Source organism: Phocoena sinus, chromosome 1, assembly GCF_008692025.1.
Source record: "Phocoena sinus isolate mPhoSin1 chromosome 1, mPhoSin1.pri, whole genome shotgun sequence".
Classification (NCBI taxonomy): Eukaryota; Metazoa; Chordata; class Mammalia; order Artiodactyla; family Phocoenidae; genus Phocoena; species Phocoena sinus.
Window position 1 is genome coordinate 174,840,314 of NC_045763.1, and position 19,940 is coordinate 174,860,253.

Here is a 19,940-nt window from a genome sequence, read left to right on the forward strand (position 1 = left end):
CCTGTTGCTAAATTTATTTGCAGTACTACCTTACCCTACACAATTCCTTTTTATTTTCAAAGTTTTCTTTCCTTACCATCTCTTCTGTTTTGTAGATGTCATACTTTCTTACAACCTATTGATAAGACCAAGCGTGCATGTGTGTATATGCTTGTGTATGTGTGTATTGGTAGGGGGGAGAGCATAAAGTGGCGATTTCTTCCACCAAATCTTTATGATAAATCTTTATTTCTTTTGTTCTGCCATTTTTTATTTGTTCCTTTCTTCCTTCAGTGAGGATAACCTCCCTACAATGTGACAGACACACAGTTATGCACTGCAAGCCCAAAGGTGCTATTACAGTATTATATTTTATTTATATCATGTGGAATAGAGAGATCTGTCAATACCAAGATCTGCTAAGAGACAGACTGTGTGTGTCATTTTTTCTCACTCACTCTTTGGTTTGCTGGAAAGTGCACTGAAGTGTAGAGGTTTGGGCTTAATTGTCAAAGTGTGGCTGTCTTCTTCTAAGGCAGGATTTACAGGGACATTAATTTCTCTGACAGTCTAAACAAAAAAAGTGTATGAGAAACTCTATTTACTGCATTCTGGGCTCTTTCCTTTCCTGTTCCAAATTTACTTCTGAGAGTCCTTGTCACTGATACATAATCATCAATGTCAGTAATCACTTATTTCCTCCTAGAGTGGCCAGATTTTGCAAATAAAATATATGGCAACCAGTTAAATTAGAATTTAAATTTTTAAAATTCTAATTTATTAGAATTTAATTTTTATTTTTTAGTGTAAGTATTTCCCAAATATTGCACAGGACATATTTATCTGGCAAAATCTCTACCTACCACGCTATTCTTGGGAACTGCTATCACCAAATGTAGTGGGAAAGAAAGATGATTATTTATACTTTGGTTACATCACAAAGCAGGGTTCTGCAGTAGAGAGAGGACTGCATAGTTTCTATTAGGTGACAACTCTGGATTTCTGAGTAGGTAGCTGATAGTAATGATGTAGTTCCCACCTGTATTTAAGGTAAGTGTCACCTTTGTCAAGACTATTAGGCTTGCTCTATCTTAAGCACTAAACTATGTTTGCTAATCATTGATTCTTACAACCTCCTGCAAGAGGCCGCCCCGCTCATCTCTGGGAGGGGGTGAGCACGTGTTCCTGGGGCTCTCACCTTTCCTCTCATATTCTGGCAGAGAGTTGAATACCAACCACAGTGATTGTGTTGTTGTGAGTTTTCAGTCCCCCTTACCCCCATGGATTCATACTATTTTAGTAGGAAATTTGAAGTGATTCTGTAAGGAATTGCTATTTAGAAGACATTTTAAACTAGCATCCCCTTCTTTTTTTATTTAAAAAACTGTATACATTCTTTTTTTTATCTTCTCTGTAGTTTTATTTCCATGTTCTTTTTTTTCTTCCAGTTTTATTCAGATACAGTTCATATACAGCACCGTACGCTTAAAAACACCTGCACACATTCTTAAATAAAGCTCTTCATAAATGATATAATTACCATTTCACATTATTTATATCATTAATAAATACCTGCCCAATTTATATTCCTGATGAAAAATACTTGTATCAATTATATGCAGTACACAGAAAACCTTCCCAAAACTTAGAGGCTTAGAGCAAGATTTTGTGTCTGTTTATTAATGATTCTGTGAATGAATGAGCAGTACTGGCTGGGCTCAGCTCTTTGGTTCTTCCAGTATGCCTAGGGTCACTAATGTGGTTTCTATTTTCTACCAGTTCAGCTAGGTTGACTATCATAAGATGGCCTCACTTGTCCAGTGATTGTTTCTGTCTGGTGGCTATCAGGTCCAAAGGACATCAACTGGCCTGGTTCCTCTCTGCTCCATGTGGCCTCTCCTGCTCTACTGGTCCAGACTGAACTTCACAGGGTGGTTTCAGATCAGATTCAGGGCAAACCCAGTGCACAAGCACTTTTATAAGCTTCTGCTTGCATCATAATGCTGATGTTACATTGACAAGGGAATGCCAAGCCCAAAGCCAATAATGGAGGGAATACACAAGGCTGTTGAGATAGAGAGGTCTGATTCACCAGGAGCCTTGACTGTAACAATCTAACACAGTTTTATTAGATCTCTGTCAACAACAAAGGATGTAGATTAGATCAAGGATATATTTACTAAGCAAAACTGACTAATATATGGGAACACAGAAGGAAACACAAGTTGTCCAATAGAGTTGTTTTTACATATCAGAAGATTTAATTCCAAAGATGTAGTCAGTTATCTATGGGGGCTTTTGTTTTTGTTTTTTTAATTGTGGTAAGATGATTATTGAATTTAAATTTTAAAATATGGGTTTTAATTATTTTTTAACATTTACTGTTTATAGACATGCTATTTAAAATCTCTGAATGTTAACTTTTTGAAATTGATATAATAATTGATATAAATAATAAAAGGCTACAGTTAAAATCACATATGAAAAAATGGAAGGTCTTTGTAAACAACAACAAGCAAAAATTTTACTTTTGTATAAGAATGTATGCATATATACCAAAATATAATTTTGTATTGGGGCATATCTTACTCACATAATGAACATTTCTATGGAATATAAAAGGGCTTCATAAACTTTAATAGTAAATATTGAACTGGGGAATAATTTAAAGGGATTAATTAATATACTTAATTTGATGACTCCAGTTTTTCAAAAAGCTGACACAACATTCACTTACTTTTTAAATATTTTATTTTATGAAATATAAAATCTATACGAATAATTGTCTAAAATATTTAGGGTCTAATTAACACCAGTGTAACAACTATCCAGTTTAAGAAATTGAGTATTGTCATTATTTTAGAAATCCCTCATGTTCTCCCCTAAAAATCCCATCCTTCTCCTTTCCTCTTGGAGATAACTGCTATCTTGATTTTTATTATAGTCATTTCCTTGCTTTTTATTATAGTCATTTCCTTGCTTTTTTTTTCTTTAAGGTTTTACCAACCGTCTTTAGTTATGCATATCTAAACAGTGTAAATTAGTTGTATCTGTTTTGTGAACCTCATATAATAGAATCATACTATGTGCAAAGTTTTCCTGTTGTGCTTCTTTCACTTTACATTCTGCTTGGGAGATTTATCCAGGATACTGCTGGTGGCTACACTCCTGTTAATGTTAACATACCTGAACTGATCAGGGTTTTTTGGTTGTTTAATACCTTGTATTCTAAGAAATCCTTACATATCTGAAAGTGTTTTCCTCTGTTTTCTTCTAGAAACTTAATATTTTTGCCTTTTTTATTTAGATCCTTATTCCATATAAAGCAGATTTGTGTATATGGTATTGGAAAGAGACCTCACTTCTGTTTTTCTCATATGGCTACCCAAATTCCAGAACTATTTACTCAAAAGCTCCCACCTCGTCCCCACACACTATTTCATTAAACCCCTGTCATGAAGTGTCCATACACTTATTTTTTTCTAGGTTGACTTATCCTTTCCAAGACTTTTCTTTAAATAAAATTTTTCTCAGGGAACGTTACCAGGAAGACCCATGAGCCATCGTGTTTATTTCAATTTTTTCCTATTCTCACTCAAATTTTGCTTTGAAAAATTGCTCTGAAGAAGCAAGCTAAGTGGCAGTAATATGACATATCTTAATATTATTTTAAAAAGCTGTAAGAAAAGCATCATCATTTCCCCCATAATTCACTTGCACATGTGGTTAGGCAAAGAATGGTAGAAGTTAGGCCAAAAAAAAAAAAGGACTTTTATTGTCTAGCAATGTATCTTAAGATTTACATATGTGAAATGTCTCTTTTATGGGAATAAAAATCACCACCCATCTGACCTTAGAATTCATATCTGTGGTTCAAGATAATGGTGTCTGGATTACTAAAAGGGTGTCCCTCATCCAGAACTCCATAACTTATTAAAAGAATGAGGATTTCCGCGGCCTGGAAAAAATTATGCATTTGCTGGTAGGCATACTGCCTGAGGGTGTTTCGAGAACATAGTAACTGTAGTCACAAGGCTCCAGCTTATTAAGGGGCCAAGTGTGCTCCTATTCTATGCTTCAAATGGGGCACAATTTCTCTAGGCATAGCCCACTAAGAGTAGAACACTTACTTAAAACGCCTACCCTAAGTTCCATTATCAATCTTTAGCTAAAAGATAGCAGAAAATCCAACTTTTAATATTTAACCAAATAACAATTTAAGTGTTAGCAAGCTCATTCTATGCCTTCAATTCAATGATCTGCTCATAAAATAATCACCTCTTATGTCATAACGTAGCTTCAGAATAAAACCTAAAAATACTTTATAATACACTTCAATTTAAAACATAAGCTTTGACAGTTGACAAAAATGCAGCCTATCAAGAAAAAGTGGTACTTTTTTTCTTTAAGCCCTGACTATGGTTCTAGTAATGTTCAGTTGTTATGATCTTGCTGTTCTGTATTTGAAGTGAAAAGAAAAATATGTTACTGAAGAAGAAGATAAAATGAAAACAGACAACTGAAAGAAATTTGACCTAATTATTTTAACAGGCTTAATATGTTTTACATTCGTAACTAAAGAATTTCAGGAATTATGTCAACGAAATACCTAGCATAAAGAAGCTTATGAGAGTAATAATAAGCACTAGTAGAATTTGGCTGATCACTTTTCAAAATTATGTGGTCTTTTACAATGATAAATCTAGTGCTTAATATGGAAAAATACTAATTTTTCATCTATATGTCTTAGAGATTCACCAATTATATAACTAGAGTAAACATTTGTGAAACATAAAGTCTCTAATAATTATTTTTAAGACAAATATTAAAAACAAAAGTAAAAACAAAATAAAGCCAAAAACCAGGAAGCTATTCTAATCCTTGGATTTGGGATGTTGTAATATCTCAAAAATAAGTTCAACTTCACCAGGAAGAACTCAGATCCATTATAACAAATGGATAAGTGGATAGCATTCTCTGAAATTTGGAGAAATACTAGTGGGACAGATGAAATATCTCACAGTGCCAAGGCAAAAGAGTCCTCATGAGTATATTATACTGCCCATTTTATAGCAACCATCAGCGATCATAGCATCATTAGCCAATGTTTCAAAGGTTATATAAGCTGTAGTCTGGTCCAGGCAGGAGGACAGGGACATCTTATTCCATTGGTTATAAATAAACAATTTCCATCCACGTTTATTCAAGCCACAAAGGTAAAGACATAGGAAGGATGAAGAGTAGAGGGTTACTGAAGGTGTTTAAGAATAGAGTCCCATGAAAACTACAGGGAATGCACAGCCTTGCAAACAAATCCCAAGGCATTATGTTTCATTACCTTTCACTGGGGTGATCCAAAAAATGTCTCTTTCATTCAGCTTAGAACCTCTAAACACATGTCAAGCCATGTTTGCAACTCATAGCTGATCAACCGATAAGCCGAACCACAACAATCACACACAAGACAACATCTCAGACCTCCCAACAGAGATGCCCATAGATCATGGAGACACGCTCTGGCATCGGTCTGTTTGACAGACTGTTAAAAATCCTCTTGAAGAATGCTGAAATAGAAGACATTCTCACAGTCTGAAATTCAAGTAGCTTCAATTTGTGAAAGAAAGCTGGCTAAACCTATAAACACATGTAAAACTGAATACAGCTGGACTCATATTGACTGTTTCCTGCTGCATGTCAGAAAGAAATCTTTAGTATTTGTCATTTCATTTAAAAAAGTAGAATGTCTTTTTTGTAGACTTGTGACCAGGCCCTGACTACCTGGACTAAAGGATTTCTTATTTAAGCGCGCACGCACGCGCACACACACACACACACACAGCAATAATTGTGTGATGCTTTATGGAACATGTTCAGTACCCCTCAGTCTCTTCTGTAAATATGCATGGCTGATAGGATTTATACATTTCTCACAATGCTGTATAAAAGACTGCATACAGACCAGAAGCACAGTGCCCTCTGGTGCACATATAAAACAAAATATTTATATAACAGGATCTACATAGATACAGGCACAAAAACAAAACTAAGTTTTGCTTCTGCATACATCTAAACCAGTCACTGGGAATTGTACATTTCTATCATGAAGAAACAAACCAAAATGATAACCTTCATAAAACATTCTTTATGGCATAGATCAAGGCAATCTAATCCATTCAGGCAACCACTTGTATACCCCTCTATTTAATGGATTCACTAGGCTTGGGTGGAGTATGACTCCTTTTTTGTAACTTATTTAGATTCAAACAGAATAACCGTAGAAGTTAAAGACCATACATCTCAGCCTCCTCCTTTTTCTTGGCCTTTGTTACCGCATCCTATTTATCTGCATTTCCTTTGTATTCCCTGGCCATTTCCTCCAGCTTCTGAATGTGCAATTACCTTGTAGGTAAAAAAGGATGAGGTGACTCAACTTCTCAGTGACTAAGTAGAAGACACCATTTCCACTTAAGCTAAAAAAGGGTAACAAATCCTGATACAAGGCAGAAAGGAAAGGCCATTCAAGAAATTTCCTTTTAAAATTTTGAGTATTTAAAATGATAAACTCAGCCTCAGAGTTAACTGAAACTTACTTTACGGCAGTTTAGCAGTCAAGAATTTGGGAGTTCTGCACTTGTGGTCACCATTATCCAGTTTTTCCATAAGAAGTTACATCTCCAAGAAATACTTTTAAATAACCAGAAAACATTACCATGGTGAATGGTCAATAATAACCCTTCTGATAATAACCCTTTCCCACCTGAAACCTTCCCTTAGAGCAACTTAGTTATCCACCACCTTCAAGGAAGATATCTGTAATTGCTTTCCCTTTGCTTCATACCTGTATATCTTGTATCTTGTGCTAAATCCCTGCCGGCTTCTGTCCACAAAATCTGTGTATTCCTGTGAACGATGGAAGGGTCCCTTATCAGAGAGGAGCCAGTCGAAGGGGCTTGTGGCATGCTGATCCGAAACAGCAGCAACTGCTAAAACCCAGCAATGAAGACTCAGTGCTATCCACTCCCATAGAGCCATCAGAGAGAACAATTCAGCACCAGCTCTGCTCCGCCATATCATGCTTCCACTGGGGACTTAGAGCCTTCATTCTCTTAGCTTTCCCTCAACACCTAGACAAAACACACAGGCAATTAGTTAACCCCTGGAAGATTCTTTTCTAGCAATTAAGGTACTGAAGTGGCAAATCCTTTTTCAAAAATCTAATATCAGTGTTTTAAATCAGATAATAGCAAAAGTGATTAACAAGTAAACTGAAATAATTTCTTTTTTTCAGAGCTGTGTATCTTTCATACTTTGGTTCTTTTTGTATTTATTGGAAAATAAGTCACTGAGTTACAGCAAGCCTTGTCAGGACAGCACCATACAGTGGATCATTAAACCCACTGAGCAACAACTATCAGAAGTTTTGACTCATAATTATTTTTTCAGCTTAAATGTTTTATAACACTGGACACTTTCAAAAGAAATACTGAATATGTTTACTTAATAAATTGTGTTATAAATTTTAATACATGTATTTTATTGTTTACTTATTAGAAAAAGGCTTTAAAATGGATTAAAATATATATAAACTGAGATGGAATGAAACTGGGTCTAAGAATACATAAACAAGTAAATAAGTGTGTGTATCTATGCCTCTATCATTTATCTATTTCTAGCAATATATTTAGATGCGTGGATGGGTGGATGTGGGGGTGGGTGGGAGTAGAGGTATGCATTTTTGCTCAGTTATTTTTAACATTATTCTATTAGGGAAAAACTTCCTTGATTATTTAAACAGAATTATAATTAAATTATTTCTAGCACATTTAAAAGATTTAAATGGACATCTGTGTCTTATTCATAAGATAAACAGGCATACCTACAAAATTCATATACATACACAAACTAAAACAATATAGATTATACATAAACTATAAAAACACATACATTAATTTTATAGGCATTCAAAACCAAAGTAACAAAGAGGTGTCATCCCAATGTGATATATTATAAATGACCTTACACAAAGCAACTGATGCAGTTTATATGCTATGCAAAATATTCTACAAATATTTGAATTTCAATTTTACTTTCCATCTCACCAAACTTTTTCAAAATTATTATTTATAACACATAGAACCATGCATTATATAAATTCTGACTAGCAAGAAAGTTTGGTTGTGAGCATTTTGGATCAGCAAAATCTCTTTAGGAAGCCATCAAAATGCACAGTATTAAGTAAAATATTTTAACTATGACAGTTGCCATATGTCTCTGGTGTTTGGTTATGGCGATTGATAATTTTAATTTGCTCTTAGTTGTAACCCTGTAATTCACAATTTAATCCTGAACTATTTCAATATGAGAGGTATACAGCAATTTTGCCACTAAAAACTATCTCAAAACAGTGATACAATATGGCTGACCTAGGTCTTTAGATTCTGTCTTACCCTCTACACAATTAAAAGGTTCAATACCCACAAACGATCTGATTTGCCCCAATCATATGAGTTGTTTATGTGGTGATTTTAAAATGTGATGATTAAAATATGCCCTCGTCTGTAAGTAACAGAGGACATCTTACAAGTGAAGATGTTTTAACAATGATTTATCATAAGAAAGGACAATATCACATAATAAAAGTACTTTGGAGTAGGAGTTAAAAGATCCTGTATCCCCATCAATTACTTGTATAAATATAGCACTGTCAAATGATTCAGATCATAACTTCCAGTTCTGATGAAGAAAATAGATTTTTTTACATATTGTTTTCCTTATGTGGAAGCAATACTATTTACCTTAAAAACAGTATATTTCATTTTCATTCATAAACTAAGAATTATTATTATGTGTGATGGTATGGTATAATCCCCAAATGGTTAATAAATATTCCTTATCTTTGTGAAACACACATTTTTATTCTGCTGATCAAATATATTCAAGGTAGCAAATTAATCATTGTTACCAAAAACTTATACTTACATAAAGCACATAGAAAAGCACCTATAGCATGTAAGGACATTAGGAGTGTTTCAAAGCATATTTCATACTTATAGGAAATCATGTAATTATATACCATCAAATTAAACCCTACTCTTTGTGGTGAAGTACACGACTTTGTTAAGAAACAGCATGTTGTGAAAGTAGGATATGATTGACCTAGATGACATTGAAGGTCCTACTTTAAAATTCTGTCATTTTTTCAATATATAATTACCCAGAACAACTGCTCTTATTATTTTCTTTACCAAATATATTGAAGATGTTTCATGGTCCTCATATTCCCTAATATTAACATATAAGAAAATGGAAAGATTTTCCTAAATTGTGTACAGGGGAACTACCTAAAAATGTTAGTGTTAGGTTTTAATTATTTCTGTTTCTTCAACTTCTGATATGGATACATGTTCCCACTTATGTTCAGAAATGAGTTTTTCTGAAAGAACAGTTTGTTAGCACATGGGAATAACAATCCTGTTCAAGTTTAAATTAATTTGGGGGAACTACTGAAATCATTATATTATAAGGTCTTTTTAAAGGGATGTACAATAAACCGAACTATGATACCCAACAGTTCTACAGAAGCCTTCTTTGAGAAATAACTTTGAAGAGTTACAAAACAGGAAGAAACGTAGTGTTAAAATACATTAACACATTTATGTATTTAGGCTTCCAAAGATCCTTAGGACAAGTGGCCATTAGGCTCAATATTCAGGAACAACAGAACTTCATTAGCCTAGTTTGTCACAAAAGCAGGTAAATGCACATTTGAATCACCTTTGTATATGAGTACTAATTTTAAAATTATTACTGAATGGACTTTATAATATGATAACTTTATGATATAGATTACCAGTGACAATTACCAGTAGAATTCCTTTGAGGACATTTGGAGGTCACTACTGAAGTAAACAGCTAAACTTAGAAGTATTGCTAGGAAAAGAAATCATGAGGTACAATGAAAGAAAGTGAAAATGATTAAGTAAGTGAATTCATCAATTCCACTCCCTGGAGTGCAGGGATAATGCACAATAATCTTGAACTTACTATTCCTGGATAAGTGCCTAAGCAAACAACTAAGGAAATAACAATGTCAATGCACAATATTTTCCAGAACATGTAAGGGTGTATTTTATGAAGAATAAAAGAGATTGAAGATCAAAACACAACAAAACATTAAATACAAAACAAAAATTTTAGTTCATGTTAAAAAGTGGTATTGATCAAGTTTTTCTTTTCATAAACTAAAAGGAAGTAAAAATAGTGAATTATCGTACTGTTTAAAAATACATCTTTAGTACATGGCCTACTCATAACAAATTTTTTCTCATAAAATAAAATTTAGTGAGAACATTATCAACTCACACAACATTATTACTTGCAAACACCCAATGGCCTTGAGAATCTGTACAGAAGAAAACACACCAAGAAGATGTTACATATATAGTAATATACACTAATACATAAAATACATCATAAATACACATAATATTATAATACATATATATTCTAGTATATAATTATTCTTCCTCACTAGCTCTCTGTAATCCTATTCCAGGCTGGTAGTGCACTACTTTTATCTAAAATACTGCCATACCATGTGTATTTGAAATTCATAAACTACTGAAATTTATAAAATAAAATATGTCCTAACATATTGAAACTGAATCTCTAGTATACCTGAAACTATAAAGGTAAAAAGAAGACTAAGCATCACTGATATATCCTTTAGAATTGTGTGTAACATCATTGAGGCTCATCATTTACACCACATTATTTCATTATCCAATATCTAGTTGGTATTTCAATGCTAATGATTCCTATTCGTTAAATAATTAACATTGCATGCTGTATGATTTCTTCTTTTATGTCTGCATTTGGACTGATTTTTATTGCTAACATATCTAAAGTATTTTCTTAGGGAATAAAATCCACTTGGGACCTTGCAAATGCAAAGAAGTTTCATAAGTAATTGTGTCAAATATATTTCTTTTTTTTATTTTGAAAAATGTAAAACCCACAGAAGAGCTAAGAGACTAATACAGCACACACATATATCCTTCAACTAGATTCACCAATTGTTTATATGTTACCACATATTCTAGTCAGTATCTCTTTCTCTCTCTCTCTCTCTCAATCCCTTAGAACAAAATCTAAGGAAAACTGACTGATTTGCTAAGGTCATATACCCATTCTCTAAATTTCTCGATTTGAGCAACTACTGCATTTCTCTATAAAATAGCTCCTTAACATTCATAATCACTAATACTAAAATGTGTAAATATAAAACTTTCAATCTTCAAAATAGTCTCCAATTCCCAAAGTGATTGTATTTATTTAAAAGCCACATTCTTCCAAGTAATTAAATGTAATATATTATTCTACTAAGTATAAACTTTAGAATCATTTTATTATTATAAAATAAGTATATCTGTATAAAATGGTCCCAAATTCTATTCAAGTATAAAACATATTATTGTATTATCATATATTACATAATATATGGTAATTATTTTATTATGTATTGAAATAAATGCTAGCTCTGCAGCAAATAACTGTTAAATATAACATTGTATAAGTGAATGAATGATGGAAAAGTTAAAACATTTTAACTGTAAATCTTTAATAGTTTTTCCACAGTTATTCATTGTTTATATTCCTATTTAATATAGAAAACAAGCATAAAAGAGTAAATCTTATTTATCATTTACAATGTGCAAAATACTCTGATATGTTTTGAGATGGAGGTAAACCACAGGTATTACTAAAAATACCACTTCTGTCCTCAGAAATTTAGAATTAACTGAGGAAGGCCGTGTGTAAGGTGGGACCCACTGCCTATGGTCCCCTCTGTCAAAAACCAATACCTCCGTCAACTGAAAATCAACATTCTTCCATTTGTTTCTTTTTCTGGTCCCTTATCTTAAAAATGATAGATACTTCCATTCACTCAGATCTTTTTTTTTTTTTTTTTTTTGCGGTACGCGGGCCTCTCACTGTTGTGGCCTCTCCCGTCGCGGAGCACAGGCTCCGGACGCGCAGGCTCAGCGGCCATGGCTCACGGGCCCAGCCGCTCCGTGGCATGTGGGATCTTCCCGGACCGGGGCACGAACCCGTGTCCCCTGCATCGGCAGGCGGACTCTCAACCACTGCGCCACCAGGGAAGCCCCATCCACTCAAATATTTAAGCCCAAATCCTACTTTCCTCTGCCTTCCAAATTCCAAATTCTAGGCGTTCTTCCTCCTGTTGTGAGGGAACCACGGACCGAAACCGCCAGCCTCCCCTAGGCACGCTGATAACCGCTGGTCTGAGCTGCGTTGCAACAGGAGGTCCCAGTGAGCCGCTGAAAACTAACTGGGAGAATTCAGGAGGGGCTGAAAGGAGGGAGGACACGCCAGCCCACAGTATGTCTGATAAAACTAACCTGGAAGAATTCTCTGGCGGGGATAAACGGAGGGAGGAGACGATGTGTCCTTCCATGCTCCCAGGATCCTTTGCGCTGGAATCCCTCTCGACTGAGAGATGCGCGCGCCACCCAGAAAGACCCTGAGTCAGAAGGATTGGCCAGAGACAACCCGGAAACTAACCCCACCACCATAAAACCCGAGAGCCACGTGGCAGAGCAGTCTTCTTGGGTTGTCTTACCCTCCTGCTTTCCGCCAGGACGCTGCTTCCCAATCAAGTCTCTTGCTTTGTCAGCATGTGTGCCTCCTCGGAGAATTCATTAACGAGTGTTAGACAAGAGCCCATTCTTGGGCCCTGAAGGGGTCCCCCCCTTCATGTAACACTATGAATCAAATCTATCACTTTCTTCCATACCCACTTTACCTGACTGGGTCATTCTGTACCCCCAACAGTCTCACGGTTGCCTCTTCACTGAATTACTGCAATAGCTTCATAATTGGTCATCCTATCACCCCTGTGACTCTCTCCAATCTCTCCTTTTAACTGCAAAAGTTATCTTACTAAAAAAGAGAAATGTGAATGTACAACAGTTTTACCCCACTTATATAATTATGCTTTTGCCCTCTGGATAACATCCAAACTCTAAGAAAATTTATAAAATTGTCTTCCCTTGCTTAACTCTTCATCCATATGCCCCGCCGTGTGTATGCCAGCACCATTATCAACTAAACATCAACTCTGTTTCAGTCATAGTTGTATTCCACAAACTTACCTCACTTTCTCCCTATCCTCAGCATCTTTGCTTATGCAGTTTACTGCACCTGAAACTGATTTCTACTTGGATCCCTTCACCTGCCCAACCCTACCCTATCTTTGAACTTCAGCCTTGGTTGTGACTTCCTCCACAAAGACTCTGTGACCCTTTCAGGTTGACTGGTCATAGTTTACGAAGCCATTACTTCCTCTATTATAGCACATTTACACTGCATATTTGTATGTATATTTTATCTATTTGCCTGCATACCTCCCTGCCTCCAAATAAACTTTGTTTTAGGAGGACAATAATCATTCCTATTTTAATGACAGCTGAGTACAGTTAGCAACGTGCCTGAAATAAAGTTGCTTAATAAGTATTGTCTGAGTGAATGAATAAATGATGATTAATTAAGTACTAAATTGAGGTGTAATTAATGTGATATGGATGGCAAGATTAAGAAAACTTCTTCGATGTGGAAATAAAAAAGAACTTTTTACGAAGGAGTTTGCATCTGAGCTATGCTTCAGGATGGCAAAGGCTTTGATAGCTGAGAAAAGAGAGAAATAGAGTTCTGAGGTCATGGTTTCTGTGTCCAAATCATAATCATAAATGACATGTTCAAGTAGTATCAAAGCAAAGCATTCTTAACCTTCAAAAATTGTTAAGAACAAGGATATGAAAACATCGTTATTAATTACTGTACTAGCTTTAGGTAAAAATATAAGGTATTATCATGATCTCACACACAATTGTGGACAACTAGGAATCTTTTCATTTATGTTCCATTATTCATGGTTTCAGAAGATAGACAAAATGAATGAGAGTTCACGGCGAAAGTCAAACACAAATCCTCTTCTCATTAACAAGTACAGTGTCTTACATAGTATTGCAACTGTTGAATTTAAAGAATAATAATATAGAAACAGCAGTTGAATGGCTTGCCCCTCCCGCTTTGGAAGGTCATATTCTAGGGATAACTTTATCTGAAGCCCCTCCAAACCCTATAGGGTCGGGGTGGAGGGGTGGAGGGGAAGACAGTGATGATGAAAATGACATGCTATACTTATTTCCTTCACAACAAAATAAACATTTATTGAGTTCGTTTGACATGCCAAGCATTTTACCAATATTTCCTTATTTTACCCCCAAGCCGCACAGTGTGGTATATATTATTATCACCATTTGCTTATTTAGATGACTGAGGTTCAAGGTGAATAAACATGCAGCAGAGCAAGCTTTAAATGGCATTTCTCTTGAAGTCAAACTGAAAACCAAGCTCTCCCTGTTACACCACACTACAGCCTAATTAGAACTAATTGCATATTGAAGGTTATTTATTAGGATTTTTGTTGTCACTTACTGAAATGCTTTTGAACAAAATAAAAATTTTAAATGGACAATATAAATAATAAAAATAGAAAATAAAAATGGGATAATTTTATCTCAGGCTATTATAAGCAAGGGATCTGAGTAACTACATATTATGAGTTTTCATCATATAGGTTTTCATATTATGGGTTTTCAAAGCATATCTGCTCCATATAATTTAATGTTTTCAATAAAGATTATATCCTAATCAACTAAATGTGATTGAGTTTAATATCTTTTGAGACATGTACCATAAACTAAAAAAATCAGAAAACTAAGGTTTTCAGCTTGTGTGTGTTATCTATTGAGCTAAAAAGTATACTCACAATCAGACTGATTTAATTTACCTATCTGCTGTTCAGAGATACTGTAAGATTAATTCAATAGGCTTGATTACTCGATCTTGTTATAAATTGCTTTACAGTTTTACTAAAAGAAAAAAATACTATCCCACATACATAAAACAGAATTGGTATCTCACAGTGGGAGAAATAATAACATTTCAGTGGAATGAGATGACTTTAATATTCTGTTGAAATGTAATCATAAATTTTTATATAAGGTCAGTTTTCTTATGTTCCCAAATATGCCAAATAATGACAAGAATATGAGGATCATTTCTAATACGATTATTTTAAAGAACAATAGTGTGAAAACTCAGGACTACTGCTAAAAATATACGTATATGTTATATTTTATAGTAACTTTTGGCAAGGAAGATCCCTGGATATAGCAAAAATAATTTTAAAGGTATAGCTTTTTAAGAGCACCAGTTAAACTCAAGTATTCAGTTTGAAGAGCTTATTCAAACACATATGGATAATATAATGCATCTTCTAATATGCATGTGCATATGGATTTTCATCTTTGAATGTTCATGACCTACATATAGTATATAGCCAAATTTAATAAAAGAATGAGAGTTCCATTATTCAATGATTTACATCCTCACTTTAGTAATGATGTATTAATTTATGGCTTTAATTAAATTCTAGTTATGATCTGTAATTTTAGATTTCAAATGACCTAAAATTGCTCTTCCATAATCTAGACATTGTTTATTTAAAGGTATTGAATTTTTAAATAGCCTAATGGAGTAGAATTTGGCATTTTATTATGTAAAGATGTCAAGATATTCATCAAGGCATAAAATTTTGCATGTTTTACATAATGTGTACCATATTCCATATAAATAGGTAGGATTTTGCCACTCTTTTTTCTATATTTCACCAGGGGTATAGAGAAGTGATTGCTTTACCTTTGTCTGTGCATCTGTTCAAATAAACAGTAACATGTTGAAATGGGAATAAAATCATTCTGACTTTTAGCTACGCAATTTATCACTAAGTCTATCTAGGAATTAAACCAAAAACTAAGTTTTTCCTTTCCTTATGAATTGATAATTCTTTCATTTTTCCCTTAAGAAAGTAAAACTAATTTATAAAAAGCTAAAAGTAACGCTAATCCCTAAAGCAAAAAAAAAACAAACCCTTTCAACTCCAGGCATCGCAGAAACCTGGTTACCCACTCAGAGACTACAGCTACAGAAAGAATGGAATGCATTCATATGAATCAGCAATTCCTTTTGAATTTGAAAAACAAACGTTTGGGTGGGTTAACAACTACCTTAAATTGTTTTCAATATAGTGGTTTGAAAATTATATAAATAACTGCAGATGGATTTCCATTCATTAGTCTTCTAAATTTTACAATATACTATTATCCTCTTAAACACCTTTGTTTATGACCAGATGATGAAGGATCGGCTGGCATAGTAATCCCTTTGGCCTCTAATACTTAAAACTCTGTCATGCGCATTGATTGTAAGGTTTTGGAACATGCACTGACTTGAATTCCTCTTTATTTTATTTTATTTTTTTAACCTCATGAGCTGCTTCATTAAGTCTGCTTATAAGAGATTTTCATTATTTAGTATGTTAGTAATGCATTATTATTGTACTTTTTCACTTTTCTTATTCTTAAAAAAAAAAATGGGCTTCCTTGTTTTAAATCACATTGTAAGACTGGCCTTAGAAGTGAAACTTTTTAGTCATTTAACTCTGCTAAACCTGTATTCCAGAGGGTCCTTGTCGTTATTTATTTTATTTAGCTGATCAGGCAATACAGTGCCTCTGAATTACAGCTTTAAGTGTTTTCCATCTTAATGAGGGTTTGTATTCCTCTGAGGAGGTTATACTGCAGAGGGAACTAATCTCCTGCTTGATCCTGTCAATACAATCTTGTCCTACCAATAAAGAGGAAGTTAAATGCTACTTACCTAATGGTAGAACTGATTAGAAAAAATGAAGAGAAAGTGAGTTCCATTCTTTAATTCTGTCCAGAACATAGGAGAAATTATTCTTAAAAGCCCAAAGTTCAAGAGTAACCTGGGTTATCTTTACATTTTAAATATAAAATATATTGGTGTTTCAACATAAGTGATTATATTTAAAAAATCTTGGTAAGATTCAGATTGTACTCAATTTTAATTCAAAAGGAAAGTGACCACAGACTAAAGAACGAAGTTTGGAGGCAGGATGTTTAGAATAGTATATTTAGATTATAAAATCTAATTTTAAAGCAAAATACAAGGAATGCTTCAGAAACCTTGTTATAACTAGTATCTTTGACTACCGAAACAGAGGAACAGAAGACAGCGTAAAATAAAGATTAAAATAATCAATGTACAGGAGTGGAGTGGAAATAATGGTAACAGACATCTGGATTTAATATGGTTACTATAACTGGCAATATGATTCTGCTTTTTCTGGCATGATCCAATAATAAAAAGCATTCTCGTTTGTGAGGAGAATAAAATATCTCTTGTCAGTAAAAAGAATTCTGTCACATAAATGTAAATTTAAAGAGAATTTGAGGAAAAAGTTAATTGAAAAAACATACTATGTGCAAAGCCATATAAATGCAAAGATAATAAACCTTTTGCCCCTGCCTTTATGGACAACGTCAGCAGTTACGGTTTTGCAAAGCTTTAGAAATGCTTTTTTTAAAAATATTTATAGTGATCCTGAGTAAAAATTGAAAGTACAATACTAACTTGCTGCTCAGCAAAGGCATCTGAACTACTGTAAATAAAGGCTCACTAATACATTCCAAGACTAAGACATAATACTGGGATAAAATTCAGAAAACTTGAAGTTTGGTGTCCAAATGGACAATAAATCAATCTCTTGATCTATAAGGGGACTAAAACTTGTTTTGGAGTTAACCAGGCCTAGAAGGTGAAATAAGCTTTTTAATTAGAAATTACTCTACAGAGAAACGCAAATAGAAGTGTATCTTCTGAAGTCACACACACACACACACACACACACACACACATGCACAAAAGAGTACATTTAAGAAAGTTTCAAAGAAAGTTTAGTAAAATTATTAAAAAGTGTTTTTTAAAGATCCCGATTATTTAGGCCATAGGGAAATCTTTTAAAATTTCAAAATAATAATCTTCAGTTTCTTTTTATCCATTTGCAAGGAAATGAAAATATTCAAACTTTTCAACCTAGGAGTGTGGGTTATAAACATTGTCAGTGGACTCCTAACCTATCTTCTAATTCTGATTACAGGGATCATTCAACTTACAGGATAATAATTCCTGTAATAATGCAACAATTCCTGAAATTCCTGTAATAATGAATTCCAGTATAAGCAACAATAGGCAAGGATTTGTGTTGTTTGATTCACTAATGCACCTGTACCACCAACAAAAGTACCTGGTACACGGAAGGCCCTCAATAAATACATGATAGAATAAGAAAATTAAATTAATAAAGTGCATTTTTGTAATGTTAATATGATTTTTTATTAATTTTAATTCCTAAAAATCAAAAGGCATAACCCATTAAAAATGTTTCCATTGAAAAAAAGCTAACATTGAAGCAAACAAACAAAATCACCACACAATCAGATGTCAACTAAATCATCACTCTGAGAATTATTATGACTTTATTAGCAGAACCATCCTGGTTCCTCCATTTCTCTTAATAGTCACCCTTTAACTCTCTAGATAGAAAATACTTTCTTTACTGACCTATCTATATACTGAGGAATTTGACAGCCCTCCTCTTCTCTTAAAGAGAATTATATGCACAATATCAAAATTGGACATGTGTGAAAATAAAATGAGTGACCAAGCATTAAATTTGCCTGAGTGGATTAATTAAATCAAAGTGTACTTCAAATAGCAAAAAAACCCATAAGCCTCTTAAGTGCAATTGTATCTTTTCATTGTTATATTCCCAAGGTTTACCCTAGGACACACCACTGATCAGACATCCAATAAATATTTCTTGAAAAAGAACCAAAAGTAACAAAAAGACATGATCTACAACAAGCAAACCAATCTAGCAGCAAGTAGTTAAATCTGTCTGCTGTTTTCCAATTTCTTCTGAACCACCAGCTAACAAAGAGTGTCAGAACTGGGTATTTCTAACTGTAGAATGAGTCTTCAGCAATGGACTTTTGCACAGCTTACCCAGTTGCCAAAGATGCTGGGATGGCCCATATTTGCATATGGTAGGTACCCTTACAGTGCCTGGTATTGGCAATATATTCTACCTTGTGTAACTAAACTCTTTTCTAACAGTGAACACCTGCTTTCCCCATTATTCCCCAACGTGGAATTTTGAAAGCATTTGGTATTTTCAAGGACCACTCTTGTCAATATATTACTTTAACTTTTTTTTTTTTTTTTTATGCGTTACGCGGGCCTCTCACCGTTGTGGCCTCTCCCGTCGCGGAGGACAGGCTCCGGACGCGCAGGCTCAGCGGCCATGGCCCACGGGCCCAGCCGCTCCGCGGCATGCGGGATCCTCCCAGACCGGGGCACGAACCCGCGTCCCCTGCATCGGCAGGCGGACTCCCAACCACTGCGCCACCAGGGAAGCCCTACTTTAACTTTTAAAATAGCTCAGACTGTCTCCAAATTCAGGGAGATATAAAGAATTTAAGATACTAAGTTTCAAAAGTAAAGTAAAGTAAACTTATTTTTTTTTAAATCTATATTATTGAAGAGAGTTTTTATATTAAAAGAGCCAGCCAGATTTTGAAGGATATTATAGGGAAAAATAAATGGGGCATTACTATATCTGACACATAGAAACTGTTGATATTAGCTAATACCCAGCATATCATGTACATACTAGTGTAATAGTGGTAATTTTTAAAATCATATTGTCTGAACTGGTCAGGCAATACCTTCTAAATAATAATCATAGAAATCAATATTGCAGGACTTATCTGAGATCAAAATTTGGTAATAGATAAACTTTTAATAATCGGTTAATAATTGTCCAATTTCAAATGCTGAGCAAATAAATTATCTTCAGCTTAGAACTTTGCAAATCTATATCCAAAAGACAGTAAAGCATATCAAATTGTTATCACTTTTTTCATGAAAGAATCATGTGAAGCTAGATT

The 19,940-nt window shown here is 34.1% G+C and overlaps 1 protein-coding gene across 2 annotated transcripts in view; it reads right to left on the reverse strand.

Annotated features, from left to right (window-relative positions):
* BRINP3 (BMP/retinoic acid inducible neural specific 3) overlaps nucleotides 1-19,940 on the reverse strand; it is a 422,410-nt gene that overhangs the window by 392,754 nt on the left and 9,716 nt on the right. For both annotated transcript variants that reach the window (XM_032643010.1, XM_032643020.1), the window contains exon 2: nucleotides 6,818-7,103. In XM_032643010.1, coding sequence (XP_032498901.1) covers nucleotides 6,818-7,053 — 236 coding nt within the window. In that variant the 5' untranslated portion in view covers nucleotides 7,054-7,103. The remainder of the gene's footprint in view (nucleotides 1-6,817; nucleotides 7,104-19,940) is intronic.